Source organism: Etheostoma cragini, chromosome 4 (assembly GCF_013103735.1).
Source record: "Etheostoma cragini isolate CJK2018 chromosome 4, CSU_Ecrag_1.0, whole genome shotgun sequence".
In the NCBI taxonomy this organism is placed as follows: Eukaryota; Metazoa; Chordata; class Actinopteri; order Perciformes; family Percidae; genus Etheostoma; species Etheostoma cragini.
Genome location: NC_048410.1, coordinates 28,359,445 through 28,379,029, shown reverse-complemented (window position 1 = coordinate 28,379,029; position 19,585 = coordinate 28,359,445). Strand labels below are relative to the sequence as shown.

General features: G+C 41.0%; 1 protein-coding gene and 1 long non-coding RNA gene across 5 annotated transcripts in view; one reads left to right on the top strand and one right to left on the bottom strand.

Moving 5' to 3' along the window:
* The window catches only part of ephb2b (eph receptor B2b), a 129,682-nt gene that overhangs the window by 98,324 nt on the left and 11,773 nt on the right, over window positions 1-19,585 (top strand). The window contains exons 6-11 of one of the 4 annotated variants that reach the window (XM_034869662.1): window positions 8,034-8,158; window positions 9,786-9,948; window positions 11,881-11,989; window positions 13,201-13,265; window positions 14,969-15,082; window positions 15,256-15,503. In XM_034869662.1, the coding sequence (XP_034725553.1) occupies window positions 8,034-8,158; window positions 9,786-9,948; window positions 11,881-11,989; window positions 13,201-13,265; window positions 14,969-15,082; window positions 15,256-15,503 (824 nt within the window). Of the gene's footprint in view, window positions 1-8,033; window positions 8,159-9,785; window positions 9,949-11,880; window positions 11,990-13,197; window positions 13,266-14,959; window positions 15,083-15,255; window positions 15,504-19,585 lie in introns of all 4 variants that reach the window. The other 3 variants (XM_034869660.1, XM_034869661.1, XM_034869659.1) reach the window with 3 other exon arrangements.
* Window positions 2,474-9,948, bottom strand: LOC117943497. Its single transcript, XR_004656361.1, has 3 exons — window positions 9,938-9,948; window positions 4,104-4,114; window positions 2,474-2,659 (listed from the first exon to the last, which is right to left on the bottom strand). It is a non-coding gene; the product is annotated as an uncharacterized LOC117943497 (long non-coding RNA).

The window sequence follows — 19,585 nt, the reverse complement described above, 5'->3', positions numbered from 1 at the left end:
CACACACACACACACACACACACACACACATACATGCATACACACATTGAAAATAAGACAAGGCAGCAAAATGCAGCTATGAATGCATGAGAGCGATACAGAGACGTGGGCTGAACGATAAAAGGGTCGAGAGACAGAGAGTCAGACAGGGACCACCAGTATACATGGCGTGCTGTGTGACAGTGACAGAAGGTGTTGAGAAGGGCACATATGGTGGGTGCCAGTAGGTCAGCCAGGCAGACAGACAGGAGGCCCCAGCATGCACCCGGAGCCCGCTACTGACAGAGCCTTGAGAGGAGGCTGCGTTGGTAGTCAGCCAGCCAGCCACACATACACCGCATTTATACTACTGTTGATATCGAGCAACCTGTTTACTAAGACGGACTCGAGACGAGCAAGACGGCAGAGAGAGCGAGATAAGCTTAGCGATAAAGTGTGTGGTAAGCAGCCTGCAGGGTTGGCACTGCGTTTCATCAGATGACTTTAAATACCTATGCATGCAATATGAATTTAATTATGACTCCCCAGAAGAGAATTAGCACATGGATTGTTGAAATTAGTTAACTAATTGATCTTGTTCATAAATCATTCAGTAGCCAAGTGTTTTTCTGGGTGCATTTCGTGCATCTCTTCCTTCAGGATGTGATCTGCAGATTTAAGCCTGTGCAGGGAAGAGAGACATAGAGTTTGCACGTAGCCTGCATACAAATCTAGGTTAAAATGCCATGATCTTTTGGACCAGTGGGTTGTAAACCGGGAACATCATGTGAATATAATTAATTATGGTTGAGTGCATTAGATGTAGGCTGAAACGCCTGAATAATTGACCAATGCTTCAATGCAGTAATTTATTTACTCTTTACATGCAAGAGCAGGACGATGGTTATGATGATCAAAAAATAAAAAAAGCAAAGGTGACGAAACAAAAAGGGTTCATAAGCCAATCCGCCCCGTGGTTTAGAATTTATTGATTTTTATATAAACTTTATGGAGTTAACTTCACCAATTAAGAAAATGGATCTGTGATAAACACAATGGCACGCCCCTTTCTATCTTGTTAAGCCTTTATCCTCTATATTTTCTTTCTCTTTGCCAAACAGATTCTGAAGTTCAACTTCCTGTGGTGACTTATAGATTAAGTATTCCTTTTAAGGCGGATGCAAAACAGGAGTGCCATTGACTGGAGTTATCTGGTTTGAACTCAACTATCCTACTCAGATGTCGCTAATGCCTCTCATTTTTTAATGTGGCCTCGATTCACTCACATAGATCATGCAATCTGCATCCGCCCTTATGCTCTCAGAGGTTTAATGTGTAAATTGGGGTCAGGAACTTTATAAGAGGAGATGATCTTTTTATAATCCTTGCTATTGTGTACCAGTCAGTGCAGCAACCTCACAGTGTGTGTGGATAAGCATGACTTCATCGTTAAGCCAGAAGTCATCTCTGTGCATTAAAATGGAACTGGAGCAGATGTGCTACATGTAACTACGATGTGTTGTTTATGTTGGAAAAATGTTACATGGTAAATGTTTGCAGCTGCTCTACACCAACAGTAGGATGTGGTCAGATTGCCTCCTAGATATGATTCTTCGTTTTTGTTGTTGTGGATGAACATAAATCAGGACATTCCTCAATACAACAGTCAAATGACGGGCCTGCCATTTTGGAGCAACCCCACAGCAACTGTTCATATTAGAAGATTTTAGATGTTTATAGAATTACTGAATAAAGGACTTGCCATACTGCACATGAATTGTCTTCCACACACCTTTACGATGTTTCATATATTTTTGTTCATTTATTTGCAGTGGCTATTTTCGTGTCACCATGGACTGAATCATGTTGATCCACATCAAACCTTTTGAAACCGCTTTTCAGCTCTGTTCTGCCCATGAAAATCATTTTGCTCCTTGAACAAACCTATTACTCAATAAAACAAAACGTGTTTGCGTGCCACTGACCAAATAAGAGAATGAAGAACGCTGTAGCACACGCTCACTTTTTCCAACATGTGTGGTGTGATATGTGGAGTTCCTTCTCCTAGCAGATGCCAGTTTGGAAGTTGTTTAAATGCAGAAAATCAGCATCCTGATAATCAGAGTCCAGTTTCCCTCATAGCAAAATCCTCATTCCTCTTCTCTGTGGCAAACAGCTTAAACATTTCGTCAGTCCAGGCCAAATCGCCCCGACAGACTAAAGGACCACAGCCGATCTGTGTGTCTTTGTAGACACAGACTTTTGAATTTGTATTATTCCAATCTAAAATGTTGATAGCACAATAAAGGGCTCATTTGACCATTTACTTTATAGTAGCTTTTTCAGGATTTGAGAAATTTGTTGTATAAAAATAACTTTTTCAAGAACTATGAATTGGCACTCTGTTAGCCCTTACACCTATTTTTGGTTTGTTTTTTTGACAATATCCAAATATATGCATAGTTTAAACTGGATGAAGTGTTTTTCTGTTGCATCTGTTTTCGGGGTTTGTGTGCTTTTCATTTCTGTATTTTATGTTTCGGTATTTGCAGCACGTTTGTTAAATGCTGCGCATGCGCTGTCAAATTAATGTTTTCTTAATTTGCTTTTATTTTGTCTATTTGCATGTGTTTTCTTAAGTTGCATGCCGTTTGCCCCTGTCAGCCACTGTAGTTAATAACTACAATTCAACTATTCAAAGATCATATAAAGCTTAAAGTGTCTTCAATACTGATGAATGTTTTCAGCACCATTCAACGACAGAACCAATTCTTTGGGGGATTATATGACGGTTGGCTCAATTGCTGCAAAAGAATTGTCTCTCATTTCCTCTGCAGTTTTGTCTACACACATACTTATCTGGGCTGGATCTCCTCCGTCGGCAGATTTGCCTGGGTGGCTTAGATTTAAACCCTAACCTCTGCAAGCATCTGAAAACTCTTCAAGCCCGTGAAGTGCCTATTTTAGAATTAGCTTATGGTGTGTATATGAGTGTATTATAGTTCCCAATCTTTTCCAGTGCAGATGGTTTAAAGCTTGATGAACTGAAATCTCACTTTTGTAGCTTTACTGCACTGGAAAATCTTTATAGATGTAAAAACCCACAATCCTTTGCAGCTGGGGAAACAGGGAAGACTGCCAGCATGCTAAAAGCACATGCAAATATGGGCCTCTCCCTTTAAGACGGCTCGAAGCGGCGCTCATAAATGGATGGCAGTCGGAGAGAGTGGAGCAGTGGCAGCCTGTTTGGGAGGCTGCCTTCTAGAAGACCAGCTGTTTTGGGCCCTTTGGGAGAGATTGCGCTATGGGGAAACCAATTTTTTACAATGAAAAGGAAAAAGGATTTACGAGCCCTGACCTGTTCTTGCTACCTCCCCCATCTTCTCCAAATCATAGCATGGCTCTCTGCACCAGCGGCTAATCATATCAGAACCACGTGGTTGTAGACACATTAAGATGTTAGAAAGATGCAGATAAAGAGAGCTTGGGGTGGTGTTGTATCTCTTGCTGTCAATAAAATAAGTTAGCTGCAGGGAATAAAAGATTTAGATGGCTGTAATTTTGCCAACCGCGCTGCTCCAAGCATGGCTCAACATAATGGTTGCTGCGGGAGTCTTCAGCTCCTGAAGCATCCACAGACCCCTCCACTCCCGGAAGACTGTCCAAAGAGGTGGGTGTTTTGGACATGGTGACCCATGACTGCGCTCCCTCTGCTGCCATCAATGCACAACGGTCTCACTCCACTAACCTTGCCTAATGAACATGCCCATCATGTCCATAGTAGTAGATAGTAATGAGGCTCAACAGTAAAACTCCAGCTAAACAAGGAAAAGGTCAGAGAGAGAGAGAGTGGAAAAGCCCACCAAAAGAATCTAATGTAATAAAAGATAAAAGACCTAAATTAATGGGATGGATGAAAGCCACGTCTGGATGCGTGTTAGCAGGAGCATGCTTCAATAAAGGGGCGTGGATTTAGATGAGTGGAAATATCCCTGTAAACCCCATCTTTAATTGATTAGGGAAGTCACTAGCTGTTCAAACATTACACTAAAACATCTATTAGACATGTTGAGCAAAACAGAGCCTTTGAGTTCTGTGTAGTTGGGCCAAGGCCAGAGCGTCACGCTAGAATAGACTCCAAAGCACTGTCTTTCAAATCAGATCCCAGGCTGGGTAATGATGTGGGGTCTGAAACCTAATTCTTTGACAACAGCTGGGGCCTCCCATCCTCTCACAATTAAGCGATGCGATATACAACCTTGGAAGTTTCAAATGGACACCCAGATCCCCTCCTGGCCCAGCATATTAAACTCTTTATTGTCTCTTTCAGCTCTTTACAGACTTGGATAAATTAAACACAATCTATTCCCAATTGAACTGATTTTAAACACACAATTCAACGTTGAGCACTGTGTGTCTGACAACACGGGAAAGAAAACACCTTGTGTGTATCATCAATAATCATCAGAAATGCATCTCAAGCTTTGGTTAGGACTCCTCTGCCCACTCTCCCACTCCTCTGTGATATATGGGAAACTCCTGTTGGAGACATATCCATCAATGCCATTTATCTTTCCAATTCAGCCATTTAATTTAATTACATGAATGTACAATGTCCTGTCTTTGTCATTATAGCCGCTTCATTAGTTTTGGGAACATGAGAAAACCTATAAATAAAGTGTCCAGTGAAAACTGGAGCTTACCCACTTGGAAGAAATGTATCTGACTTGACATAGTTGTTTGTCTCTGGTATAGAAATGACTGGGAAACTTTCTTATATCTTTGTTTTTAATTTCTAATTGTCTTTAATGGGGTGCAATCCACATGATTTAAAAATAATTATTGTAACAACAAAGAAAATGGCTTGAAACAACTAAAACATGTATTTAGTGGCATAACTCTTCATATGATGTTGACTTAGTAAAAACCAAGTATTTACTCAACTCTGTAAATTATAGATTAAGTTGGGGGAGAAGAATTCTAGGTACACTTGAAGATTTGGAATACAATGGAGACTTGTAGATTTGGAGTACATAAATTAGATGTACGAAATGGTTTTCATATGTGGACCATTGCTGTAGGCCTTGCTGCAGTGAAACGTCGACTTGGCGTACCACTACATTCCACGGTCAATTGGTGGAATGTCAGCTTAGCTTGAAATGCGTGCACTGATTTGACTTGAAATGCACAACACAGCTGGATTGCTATTTTCTCTACAAGCCAAATGTTTCAACACTGTTTCATTGTTGTTTTTTTACTCTGTATTTACTTTGCACTAAAAACAAATCTTTAATTTCATTTAAATCCAGTTTATTTTCTGTTACACCAGCCCTTATCAGTTTCTCGAGCTCAGACATGGCGACTGCCACACCGCTGTCTGGAAGTTGTCCTTTAGCACAAGAAAACCACAGTGTTCTCATCCAACAGCTTTTCATGTTGGCATGTATCCATCCTCTGTACATGAATACATGAGCTGCCTTTGTTTCTCCGGCTCTGTATCAGGTTACTAGGCATGGCTGTGCCGTGTGTTTAATGGAAATGCTATGCAGGAAAAGGCCATGTGGCAGTCTTGAATATATGTACATCCGTAATGGGATACTCGTGAGTTCCTCTTAGAGTAAGTGTTTGCCTTATTAGGCTGTCGTCTTGTGACTGCAAACAAACTGGCGAGTACAGTGAGATGGAAGAGATTCTTGAGACTGGTGACCTGACTGGATTCTGTATACGTTATTGTACCTCCGGCTCCAGGAAAGAGGCATGATGTATGTTCGCTGCAAAGTCATAGGCCATCATGGTGTAAGTGCTTTGCGGAGATGAAATACAGTCATCTATTTATTATCTGCTGGCAGCAGCACATGAGGACGTGCTCACTCCCTTGGCCATCACAGTTTATATGAGACATCATAATTTGTTGCATTAGATGGATGCTTTTGTGTGGGTCAGAGGGCTTGCAAGCCGGGGCTGATTAGCTGATGAGAATGAGTAAGGTTATAAAAGGGACCTTTTATCATTACTACTGACTCACTGTTGTCATTTACATTCCATATTTTCTCCCCTGCTTTAGGACAGTAGTTGCAAAAGCTACTTCATACTCAGTTGCAAGCATTTCTTTACGTGAACATCAAGAAAATAAATCCTATATACAGAAGATTTAGAAACCACATACAGTACATGCAGCCTTGGAATCTTTCATTATAGAGGCGTGGCTGTTGTAATTTCCCAGTCAGTGGATTTTCCGTAGAGAACGTGTGCCGGTGGAGGGACTTTCTTTATTGCTGGGACTCAGGGGAGCCATTGTGCTGCTGGCTGAGCAGTGTGTGATGTGATGTGTGTGTATGTGCGTGTGTGTGTGTGCAGCACGGGCCTGTAGGGGATGAGCGTGGGGCTTGGTGTCCATAAATCTTGCCCAGCACACCTCCTTCCCTGACTCCCCAACCCACCCAATCCTTTCACACACAAACAGAGGCTCAGACGTGGAGGCCTGCAGGCCTTGCCAGGCTCCCCAGACAGAGCTCTTTATCTTCAGCTTCTCTTAGCTTTACACTGACCCACGGCACCCTGAACGAATCTTAATGGTTGTTGGAGGACGTGAGGTGATCACGCTCCCCTGACCTTATAGTTGTACTAAACAAGTCACTGTGCTTTGCAAGAGGCCACCCATGACGTAACACAGTCTCTAATAGGCTTTAAGTGAGTCTTAACAATTGTACTTACATGAAAATATGTGAATAAAATCAAGCAATTTGGTGAAATTATTGGACTGTAAGGTAAAGGTATTCAGTAATGTGACACAGACTTGAAAAAAACACTTTTCAAGACATTTTCACTTTTAAGAAAATTTGTAATAAAGTGACACAATGCTAAAGTAAAAACAGATATTTTTGTAATGACTGGCAATTATATCTTTAGTAATTTGTTGGCTTCTGTTAAAGGACCATACCAGTGGATTTACATATTTTACAAATAATGGACACTTCACATTGCAGCTGACGGTTTTTCATTTGTCTTTCATTTGATATCCCTTCTTTGACAGAGATAATGGTTCCTGTAAAAACACTTGCAGACTTAAATATTGATGGTTAGGTAATCAAACAGTCTCTCACCTTGTTTTCTGTGACGTTGCACTGGAAGGCTGCAATCTTTAAATGGTAGTGATCAGTAAGCTGTGCTTTAAAAAGTTAACTGTAAAGTCCGTATAAAACGTTGCTGTTCACCAGTTGTCTAGCAAACCTTAAAATGTCACAGCATAGTTAACATAGTTTTCAAAGCCTAAGTTAATGATTATGTAACCTGGGGGAAAAAAATAGGAGTGATGAAGTAATTTTCTTGGACTACCCGTATGGAGCAAGGCTCAATGTTTCTAAAAATGTTTTTTCATACGATTTTCATACCATTCTAAAAGGCACAAGAAAACAACATGTGCCTGAAAGGTAAGAACATAATCGAAAAATTGAAATTGTTAGCAGTAATTTAAAACATGTGCAATTTGTAGCATGGAAAACCTCTGCCTTGGGCCTTTTAATCTGTCATCTACAAGGAAATATGCATAAACAACTCTAAATAAATACAACTAAAAAGTGTACAACACTGCACAACAAAGATGATGTGTAGCATTTTTGTGACTTCTGATTTACAGTACTGTATTTGTTTGTTTAGTTCATGAGGCTGAAAAAATGTTCTTCCTACATGTATTGCATGGTGGTCTGGTAATTTTAAAATGATTTATTTGGACAAGGTTGGTCTGTTATCTGCAGTTCGACAAGTGTAAATTAATCGCATGAAAATCACAGTTGACACTGGGAAGTCCCGTGAGGCTGCTTATGTGGTTTGGCCGGTGTTGTAACTTGCCAACCTGCAGTGCATGTCTAGCCGCGAGACTCTCTAAAAGGACAGGCAGTATATTACAACGACTTTATGGCTTTACGTATTACACCTTTGCGGAACCCGGTGTTTGGCTGTGAGATTAAAGATGCTGTAAAACTCTGTGCGTGACTGTCAAGTCTGTAGTGACTGATTTGTCTCATCTTTAACACACTGTCTTTGTCTCCTCACAGCTCCATCTACTGTATCCATAATGCACCAGGTCAGTCGCACCGTGGACAGCATCACCCTCTCCTGGTCCCAGCCTGACCAGCCTAATGGCGTCATCCTGGACTATGAGCTACAGTATTATGAAAAGGTATCAGTGATGCAGCAACACATTTTTCCTCCAATCCCTCACTCATCCATATAAACATACAATTTATTTTTCTCCCTATCCAACCAAAGATGCTCATGGTAAAAAAACTGACTCTTTTATGTAGTTGTACATTTATATTCAGATAGTCCCCCTCTCCCCCCATGCTCGTTTGCATAACAGCACATACAATGAGGCATGATGTAGTCAGAGCTTCTGAACATTGCTTAGAACTTCTGCTCATTCTCTTTCAATTACAATCACGGTCAGTCACTGGAAAAGGAAACCGCTCTTAGCCCTGCAGTAGGGCCGCTGGGGATTGATGCGCAGAGACTTGTGGTTAAAACAATGGTGCGCTGACTGATGTAAAAATAGTATTTGAGGGGCAAGCTCTGCAGAATCACCATACTTTCTCACAAGAACACTCACAATAAAAAAGTGTGTTGTTTCAATGCACAGCAATCACTTAAATACATACATCCATTCACAGACTTAAAAACACAATAACACACATGTATTTTACGTGTCTGCACACGCACACACACACAGCGTTTGTCAAGCTTTCGTATACATGCTGAGCCGTTCCGCTTTTGAGTATATTTCCCTTTTTCTGACACTGCTGGAGAGAGCTGTCAAAACAATTGTCCCGGCCCCTGCTGTGGCTCAGAAGTGTGCACAGAGGAGTGGGTTGAAGGGAGCAGCAAAAAGAGCCTCAGCCTCGGCTTTCAGAGCCGTCAGCATTCGGGATAGGAGGAAATACAGCTCTTCAGAAGGCACGGCTCAGAAATACCGCCTGACCTCAAACTGCCACCAAATCTACCTTCTTACTGTCCATGCATCTGCTGGGTGTGTGCCTCTGTCAGTCCTGCTTCTTTATCAAAAATGATGCTTTTTGTGGTCGCAAATGATTCAGATTAGTACTGTGGATGTAAAATAAATGGTAGGAGTAGTATCAATGCTTTTTTCTGTACGGTTTCTGCTCCCCATATTTCAGTTAGTACCAAAACAAGATTACAGTATAAGACTTAAAGGTCCCATATTATGCTCATTTTCAGGTTCATGCTTTTATATACGGTTTACACTAGGAAAGGTTTCCATGGTTTATAGAAAGAAACAAAAGCATTATGTTTCTCATTCTGTCTGTCTGGTGCCTGAATTCACCCTCCTGTATCTAACCACCTGTCTGAAATGCTCTGTTTTAGCTCCTGTCTCCTTGGGCTTGTGGGTTCTCTGTATAGTCAATGCATCCAGGGACTAACTGTAGCATTTTCTACTTTCTATGTATATGCATGGGCAGTTCTATGTGGATTGAGCGTTTTGATACTTTCACAGTATTTATATAGCACCTCGACCTGCTTTATATTGAAAGAAGAAAATCCTTTAATCTGTAAATTGTACCTTCAAATGGTTATTACATTTAATAGTAAATCAATAATCTTTAAAATTATTATGTTAAAATCCAGTGCTGTGCTTGCTCATACTGTTCATGGCTCATTAGTTCCTCCCGAGTGCTAGATCTTACCCTAGTATATCATTTATTCACGTGGCATTTCATAATTGCTAGACTTCGCAATTGGACTGTAATTACTAATGTGCACAAACTTAACATGTTTGTTTATTTTCCTCCTAGGATCAATCAGAATATAACGCTACCGCCATCAGGAGCCAGACCAACACAGTGGTCATACGTGGCCTCAAACCAGGAAGCATCTACGTGTTCCAGGTCCGGGCCCGAACCGTAGCTGGCTTTGGACGTTACAGTGGCAAACTGTACTTCCAGACCATGACTGAGGGTGAGAATTGAGCTAATGTTCCCCAAGGCACGCAGAGCTGTTATCGCCTCTCATGCATGGCCCACCATGTCACACTGCCTGGACACAGACAGCTGTGGGAATGAAAGGGAATCATGTTATGAAGTAAACAGTTCGAGTACTTCAAGTCTTTTTTCAGTATTGGGAAAAATCCCACATGTTATACTCATATCATTAAACTCAAATCTTTTTTTTTATGTTCTAAAAAAAATCGTTTTGCCAAAGATAGTTTTTTTTCTCCTTTCCACAACAAGCCTTTAAGTCAAGGCTGAGGTTAAAGTTGTCTTATCTTTGAACTGTGACACTGGGAGAAGAAAGAACATTCAGTAAACATCAGTCATTGAGGTTAATGTTAGAGCCAAGCCCCGTCTTCTTCCCCTCCTGAACATCTCATTTCCTTCAGCCTCCAGTGCCCAGGGCCATCATTAGCCTCAACGTTCATAGGAACATCCTTGATGCTGTCACACGCACAGATCCCAGCACTATAGATTCATCGAAACTGACTCATAACTGAAAATATTGAGTAAACTGAAAATGTATGAGGCTCAGTGTTTATAGTGTTTACCAGAAAATGTTTTTTTTTTTAAACAAATAAATAGTTAAAAGGGATTTACACCTTGATGTTATGTCCCCATGCAACCAAAAAGTTGTTTCCTGCTGCAAGAACACACTGATTACCAGTAAACAATGAAAATGAAAATGCTGAAGTGAAGAGGAAAGAATTGGCAGAAAGTGAAACTGAGTCCAATTCAGAAAGGAAAACAAGCTAAAGCTTTCTATAAATTGCATTTTTAAAACATAATTACTGTTTTTTGTGTTACAGATTATTTAAAGTAACATATTATTTATTTTATAAATCATTTCTGCCGTTTTTCAGTATTAAAAGTGAACACTTGTATACATTATCTTATTTATTTTTAAATGCCAATAGTACCCCAAATTCATTCCCTCTGTATTTTGGGTTTTGTCATATAATAAACAAGAAGTCCTCAACCGAGTAAAACATTTCATAAATATATAGTTAAATAATATAATGTAGTTATAACAAGATATATGTGCTTATTTATGCATTTGTCAAATACTATAACTCTTCCTGTGAGCGCTTATAAGTCAATACACACAGAATTATTGGTTTTGCAATGTTCCGATCACAGACTTTTAAATCGATGAAATAATATATAAATCAACAATTGTTGTCAAGTTATTGATTTACTTAGTAAGATGCTGTGTTATAGTATGCTACATTGTCACCCTGTCTGGGTTTAATTCGCAATGATGACCAACTCGCTCTACATTGTCACTTACGTCATAAATCTTCAAAGAGTGCTTATGAATAGAGATTAAAGTGTTACCAATATGTGTTCTATCATATTAAAAGCAATATTTATCCAGAAGCACATGAAACTGTGGGGATCCACTTACCCGTGTATCTGGCTGAAATTGTGAAGTGATGTGCTATTTACAGTGCACCAGAGAAGGGCCTGGCTATGCCTCTGTGTGCCCATTCAGTAGCTGGATTCCTGCTCTTGGCTGTCTCATCAGCCTGGGTCTCACCCAAACATGCTCCCTCTCCTCACTTCACACACTTTCTGCCAGATAATTTGTCCATATCCGCGGCATCTGAGCACATTGACTGTGCTTTGGAACATGGTCCATGCCGTCAAGATGCAAAGATGCTCATTGGTTCACCCAGACGTATGTCTGTCTGTCACCCATTGCTCGCTCCATATGAACTGGCTCAGATGCTTACCAATATGTTTTCATCGTGACAGCTTGTGTGTGTGTTTGTGTGTCTGTGTGTGTGTGTGTGTAAGTGTGCGTGCGTGTGTGCCTGCCTGCCTGCCGGCCTGCCCGCCTGTGTATGTGTGGCTCTACTGTATCTTTACTGTATGCATGTGTTTCTTCTTTCTACAGAGGAGTACAACACCAGTATTCAGGAGAAGCTACCACTCATCATCGGCTCGGCAGCTGCTGGCTTGGTCTTCCTCATTGCGGTTGTCGTCATCATCATCGTCTGTAACCGGTGAGTCAGTCCTATTGCAGTCTTCTTAAGCAAGCCTGTGAGCCAATAAACACAGCTGCACTAGCTGGTAAAGTGGACTTGTCTCCTTTTTACTGTAGTCATTGTGCTTTTATTCACTAGGGTTTCATGGGGTCTGTTTGCTTGCACTGTTGTGTTCTTGTTTACAATTAACAGATAGTTTTGACCCGATTGTATGTACATTATAGTGTAATGATTATGTTTACCTATCTTCTATTGTTCAGTTGTGTTGTTTTTGTTGTTCTTGTTTGTAGCCTTCCAGTCAACTCTTTATCTATTTTCTGAAAATTGGTCACTGTGTGTAAGTACATTGAAAGCAATGAAAAAGCTTTAAAGGCCAAGTGTGTGTGTACACACACACACTTGGCCTTTAAAGCCGATTCTGATTAAAACTATGAATGTGAGTTGTAGAGAACCATCTGGTTTCAAAGATATTACTTCTTAATAAATTCCAGTCTTTCAGCAGCAGAAATAATACATAACAGTCAACATTACTAACATTCAAGCTCTGTAGGTGCTTCTTCTCAATGGGTATCAAATGTTTGTAACTCTGCCAAGGTTAGGATTTCAGTACCTATTAGGGTTTTGATTCACAGAAGAAATTGTACAAGATGAATTTCTGAGTACGCATCCCATTTGAAGATTTCCCCCAGTATATTTGTGTCTTAAGTAATGACAGGCTTATAACTATATTGCTCTGTGCTGAATTGTAGGATAGTTCAGGAACATCACCAGAACCAATGAGTGTGTGATTGAGAGTATTTAGAACTGTCAAAAAGTCAAAGAAATAAAAAGGTTTGAATGCAGTGTGATGTTCCTATCACAGAGCTTATGTAGATATTTTAATATGTCCTTGTCAAGCTGTAAAAACTTAAATTGTAGTTGATGAACATAGTGTGGTAAAGCTGGTGTTGAATAAAAAAGATTTCTGTGGAATGAAAAATTGAGTTGATGGGGAAAATGTAATAATGAACTTATAATGACGGAAAAAGGACCTGCTCAATACCAGAACTGCTTGATAAAGTCAATATCACCCTCAAATCAGTTCATCCCTTCTACAGTATATACTTCCCCCATATATCTATCTTCATATCCATAGTATAGGTACCTGGGGGTGTTGGGTCAGTGTTTCTCCCCCTCCCTGCTCTCTCTTTTTGAACCGGAGCTAGAGTTCTTTGTCTTTCCCCCAGGAGGCGTGGCTTTGACAGGACTGATTCAGAATACACAGACAAACTGCAGCATTACACCAGCGGCCACAGTGAGTACAACATTTAAAAAGAAAACAGCACGCTCCTCTCTGCCTGCATACAGCTGGTACCTCCTTCAGCAGCAATCACACCTGTCTCCATGACTACCATCTCACACACTCATCTCCATGGCCGTCATTCAGCCCTTCGCTCCCTTCGCTCCCTCACACACCTGTCTCCATGGCTACCACCTTGCATGCTGGTGTCCTTGGCTACGGCCCAGCACAGCACCGCTCCATTTGCCCGTCCCCCACTTACGGGTAATCCTGCCTGTTGTTTGACTCTGCTCACTCGGACGTAGTCTGGATTTAACCACATAAAAAACTTGATGTTTAAGTGTGTGTTCTGTGCATCATCGCATTTCATAGTTAACTAGCTATCTATTGTGGTGGAAATAGGTCAATCTTCACTCATGTTAACGCCATTAGCATGCTAATGCCACATGAGCCATTTGCCATTGTTATAAAAATTCAAAAGACTTGGTGAATGAATGGAATTTCTCAATGCTTTTCCACCCTCATACAGTACAGTAGCAGAGCGCTTAAATGACAATGATACAGAAATAAATCTGGTAGAAAAAGCGGGGAAGTAATTTCACCATGGCTTCGCCTGAGATATTAACGCTAATCCATCTTTCTCCTGCATAATTAGAAAAAAACTCAGATCCTTTCCCACCTCAAGTTTATGACCCCATCTTAATTTGTTTATTTGATTGTGTAATTACAACCCTGCTTCATCCTTTTAAGGTTAATTCCACTCTAAAGGTAACTTCTTTCCCCAATATAATCCGATCACATTGTGCAAAGAAGTCCAGTCTGTGATTCAGTACGAAGTGTGCCAGTAAGACACTCTGGTATTTCACAGCTATTAGCAAAAGCCAATGTGTCCTGTGTGCATCATCTCCTCACACCAGTCACAGTTCAAGCTTCTGCCCCTGTTTTCGGTGTTCTTTGCCATCAGAGGAGGGTGGTCTGTTGAACAGGCCTTCAGCTCGGGAAGAGATTGTCGGGTTTTATTAATGGGGGGTTTTGCCTGGTCAGATCCTCTCCATCTGTTCATCTCTGCAGCACGTTTCCTTAGCGTATTGTGCCAGGTTTTTGAGGCGGTGTAAACGCACTTCTAGTTCTGCAGCAAGCCAAGGCATGAGTTCAGTTTCCATTTAAATAGCCTCAGGCCTGATGTGGAGGTGAGAGCCAAATAATCGGATTTAAAACTCAGGACACTTAAGTCCCTGAACACTTAAAGGCCACCTTAAGCCAATTTACCTGGCATCAGGGCTTAGAAGAGCCAATTTATTTCTTGGAGTGGAGCTGAGCGATGCTGATATAGGGCCCAGGTTTCCCTCCTGTGTGTTAATGGCACTATGACTCACAAGGCAGGTTTATATATATATATATATATATATATATATATATATATATATAAACCTGCCTTATCACAGCTAAAAAGACCGCCACTACCATGGCTGGCTGAATAGCAACACTCAGTAGCCATGAGGCACTAGTCATAACCAACACTTCTACACTACACCACCTCCTCAATCTTTTAACCTTCACCACCCAATGTGCCACAACAAATCATAGAATTGTACTGTAATGTGTGAATGCATCGTGAATTGATTGGTAATGTGCTTGAATGCATTTGACTATCAAGCTCTTCTGAATTCTGAATCAAATATTATGGTGGCTTTTACCTTTTTTCCAAGTGACTCCAGGAATGAAGATTTATATCGATCCGTTCACATATGAGGACCCCAACGAGGCTGTGAGGGAGTTTGCCAAGGAGATTGATATATCCTGTGTGAAGATTGAGCAGGTCATTGGTGCAGGTAATGGAAAAATCTGAGTGAAACGTGCATGGAATATAACACTGTGAAATAGCTTGGGTCTAACTTGATTTCTAAATAAAAATGGATGGACCAAAATACGCGTACTCTTACTTGCTCATATTGCTCTGAGTTGAATAGAACCATTGCTTTTTTCCTATGTTACGTCGTCACAGGCGAGTTTGGAGAGGTGTGCAGCGGTAACCTGAGGCTCCCAGGCAAAAGGGAGATGTTTGTGGCCATAAAAACTCTGAAGTCTGGCTACACTGAAAAGCAAAGGCGAGACTTCCTCAGCGAGGCCAGCATCATGGGCCAGTTCGACCATCCGAACGTCATTCACTTGGAAGGCGTGGTCACCAAGAGCAGTCCTGTCATGATCATCACCGAGTTCATGGAGAATGGGTCTCTGGACTCCTTCCTCAGAGTAAGTCACCATAATGTTTTTGTTGTTTCTGTGTCCAACCTAGAACACAGTCATATACTTTTTATTATCAATGTTCTGATGCCTACAAATACATGTAGATGCCTCTGGTATGAATAGGATTAAACCAAGACATGATTATGCCAAGCAAAAACTTATGCCACTCACTTGACAGTTCATTTGGTAAAAATTAAAGTTGCAGATATTAAAATACATAACTCTATAGAGGTAAAACATTAATTAGCTCAGGAATGGCTAATCCTCTCATGCAGCATGTTTCCACTGTCACATTGTCACATGCCTCTGCTTTTCACTGTCTGATGCTAAGCTAAGCCACCAACCAGCCCAGCCAGGCGGCGAATGGGAACTAACAGACCGCATTATGTTGTGACAATATTTACTGAAAAAAATCTGAAAAGCTGGTCATATGGCACTGTGATCATGACAAACCGACAACTTTTTGATGTTAGCCTGACTGCAAGTTCTACGCTAGAGAAGCTTGAGCTAACTCTAACATTGGCTTCACAGACTGGCAAGATGAGCTGCTTTGAATCCCAGAGATCCCAATTCAGAGCTTTTTATTGTGATCCCCTTAGAAAAAGTATATAAAGTATATAAAAGATCTAAAGGTTTATTGCGAGTTTCTTTCACACTCGACGACTGAAAAACTACCAGTCAGATATTGATGAGAGAGAACCCAACTCCGCCATATTAAGAGCGGATTGTTCACCAGACAGCAGCCAAGATTTATTCTTTGTTTTTTAGCCAACTCACAGAAATATTGTTACTACTAGTACACTACAAGTGAGTAAATGTACAGCTGACAGTAAATTGGCGTTGCCAGTGAAATTAATAGTTTTCACTCAGACTGTCATAACACTGTTAATTCCTAAATTATAATTTAAAATGGCATTTTTGAAAGTGTGATTTTGTTATGAAAAAGAACTTTAACCTTACTTAGCTGAAGACAGCTGACAAACTAGGATTCATATCCTTTATGCACACGGATGCACTCTTCCCAGTACACCCATATCTTTCCAGTAATTTGACCTTGTTTAAAAACTCAGAATCTTGTCAACCATGAGGCTTAGAGGTACTCTCTGCTCAATGCATTCAGACGTAACTATAAACACTCACAGATTATCCACATACCCCTAGTTATTTTTTCTATATATTTGTTATGTTCTCCATCAATCTTCACGATGAGCACAAAATAATAGAGTCTCACGTAGTTTATGCCTCACACTAACCACAAACTTAGTCCACTGCATATTAGGAAATTTGCACAACTCAAAAGTTCATGAGAGTTTTTAAATTTACGACCCCAATCAATAATTCAAAAACTTTGCAAGACTTAAAATGAGATGTCAGATTTTTAAAAATGAAGCTGGCCATGAGACGATATGTCACACGGCCTTTCACCATCTCTCTTGCGATATTAGAGAAATAAAAACTTTTTTTTGCGTGCTTTCATCCTCACTAATTGCTCTCTCTGCATTTTTGGAATGAGCATATAAGGGGCCTCTGATTTATGGAAATTGCGGATGTTTTATCTCTGCCAAAAAACGGTTTATTTTTAGTTTCACTTCTAATGATGTAATGTGAACTAATGATTTAATGCGACACAGAACGTATGCCAGTGTAAGTACAGTCAGAGTGCCACATTTTAAATGAACTTATGCAGTTGCATTTCCTTAAGGAAAAACACTGTTAAACAGTGTTACGCACCACAGTACATACATAATGACATATATGTTTAAAATATACAGTCAATTTTAATGCACTAATTAAGGACCATTTCAGTTCTTGTAAATTGCTGTAATTAAATAATTGAACAGCATTATAAAAATGTCCTAAAAACAGTCTCTACCTCTTTAAACGATTTTCCTCCAGTTTAATACCCGCCCTGATAGTCAGTTTAAGCCCTGCGCCGCAAGCCTACATAAAACCATCCTCAAGAAGAAGACATGCATACTGCTGTCAGCACAGTGCTCAGACTAGAGTCTTTATTTGCATTCTGCCTCCGACCTAGGAGACACAAAGCATCAGCTCTTTTTTGGAATTTGATCTCACGGTGAAGGGTGTTTGTGTATGTTTGCTAAACATATTTGACAGCACGTTGTATTGAAAACACCAGGGAACCTCTGCTCTGCGGCACCTCGCAGTGACAGGTCTATGACAACACGAGCTGACGGTGTCAAAGCCTCTGAGCACGGTTTGTGTCTTCTCTGAGGTGATTGGTGGGCGGTCAGTGGAGTCTGTACTGAGCTACCTGCTCTGAAGGATTGTCTCCCCTGCTGCCTCCTGCAGAAAAACCTGCAGGGTAGAGACAGAAAACAAAGAAATAGATCGATCAGAGCTGGACTGGTATCTGGAAGCAGCTATAAGCAGAGAAAAGTAAAGAGAATAAAAGTGGGTCTTTGATATGAAATGTTTTTACACCAATAAATAATGCTAGACAGTGATTCACACAGTTCTACACATTCCTGCTTATTTATTCTACCTAACCTGAACCCAAAGACTTGGGAGGAATCTTTCCAATTAAAGTATATGCAAACACAGCACATAGATTACTCTAGGTGGCAATGTGTATTTGTGAGAAAAGCTTTCATGAATAATGCATTCAGCTTAATTGCTGTGGTACACGAGGAAGATCAGCTCGACGTGAGGAGAAGCATCCGCTCGGCTAATGAGCAGCAGAGTGTTTGAAAGAGAAATAGGCTAGTGGAGCTAGCGGCCGTGCAGACAGTTAACGTGGCTGTGCTCAGGGCCCTGCTCGCCGGCCCCTTCCACTTCCCTCTTTTGGTCTTTTCAGTCTGCCCCACACCCATCCACGAGCTCCCAAGCTCCATTCTCTGGAATCCTCTGTTCTCTGGGTGTCGTGGTGGGTGGTGGGTCGAGTGCAGGTGTGCACAGTTGGAAAGCACAGCTGCACCACTGCTCCAGACACTCCACATGCATGAGGCCAAAGCCCTCACCAAACGGTAGAGGGAAACAGCTGTAGACAGCCAGCCAGACCGAGCTTAGTCCTGCCGAGGCCAAATGAGCCCAACCCAAACCTGGCTGCTAGTGTCCTGCAGGGCCTCTTCACAGTAACTAATACTACAAAGTAGCCTTTCTACTTTAGCCACATGTGGGTTGGGTTACAAGTAGACATGATAAAATAAAATGATTATGATTCCACTAAAAGGAGTGAAGTGGGAGTCACATAACAGTGGCCCATTTTGTTAATAGGAGCTGCATACATGGGTTCTAAAATAATAATTACTGTACAAGAGAAAAAGTCATCAAATGTATTCACAATGTAATATTCTATCTCAAAGCCACTGTGTGAAGAGTTTTAAATGTGATAACGGCATTGTTCAAATTCTTATGGCATAATCCTTTGCTTGTATAAAAGTAAAGCAATCCCCATCTGTGTTGCTTTCAGCCCCAACACTAACACAGCACACTAACAAGTCCACTGTGTTTTTGTTTCTTCCACTGAATTCAGAGTATTTAATTGTATTCACATACAGTATTGTCAGGCGCCCATGAATTTCCAGTAGCACCTCCTGTCTAAGGTATTGTAACACAATATCACTACTGTTGCAGTTTTATTTTCGATTGCTTAAGGGTGCTCTAAGCGATGTTGGGTGACGTTTGACGTATTTTCAAACAAAACGAAACTAGCTTGCCCCTTCCTCCTCATCCCGTCCCCTCCCCCTTCTGTACTTCCGAGCACTAACCCCCCGCCCCCAAATCCTTCTTGACGGTTATCGGCTGGAACGCTGGAACACTGTGTGTGGATTCCTCGTGGTGCAGGTGGGCCCAGTTGATTTTTGTTCGTTTGTAGAACCTGGGCTGTCTACAGAGACCGCTTTTTTTTTTTTACAGTGTGTTCAGGGGACAGGCAGCTAGCAGATAGTGAGAAGATGTTTTTACAGTGTGTTCACGGGACAGGCAGCTAGCAGATAGTGAGAAGATGTTTTTTACAGTGTGTTCTGGGGACAGGCAGCTAGCAGATTGTGAGATGTTTTTTACAGTGTGTTCAGGGGACAGGCAGCTAGCAGATAGTGAGGAGATGTTTTTACATTGTGTTCTGG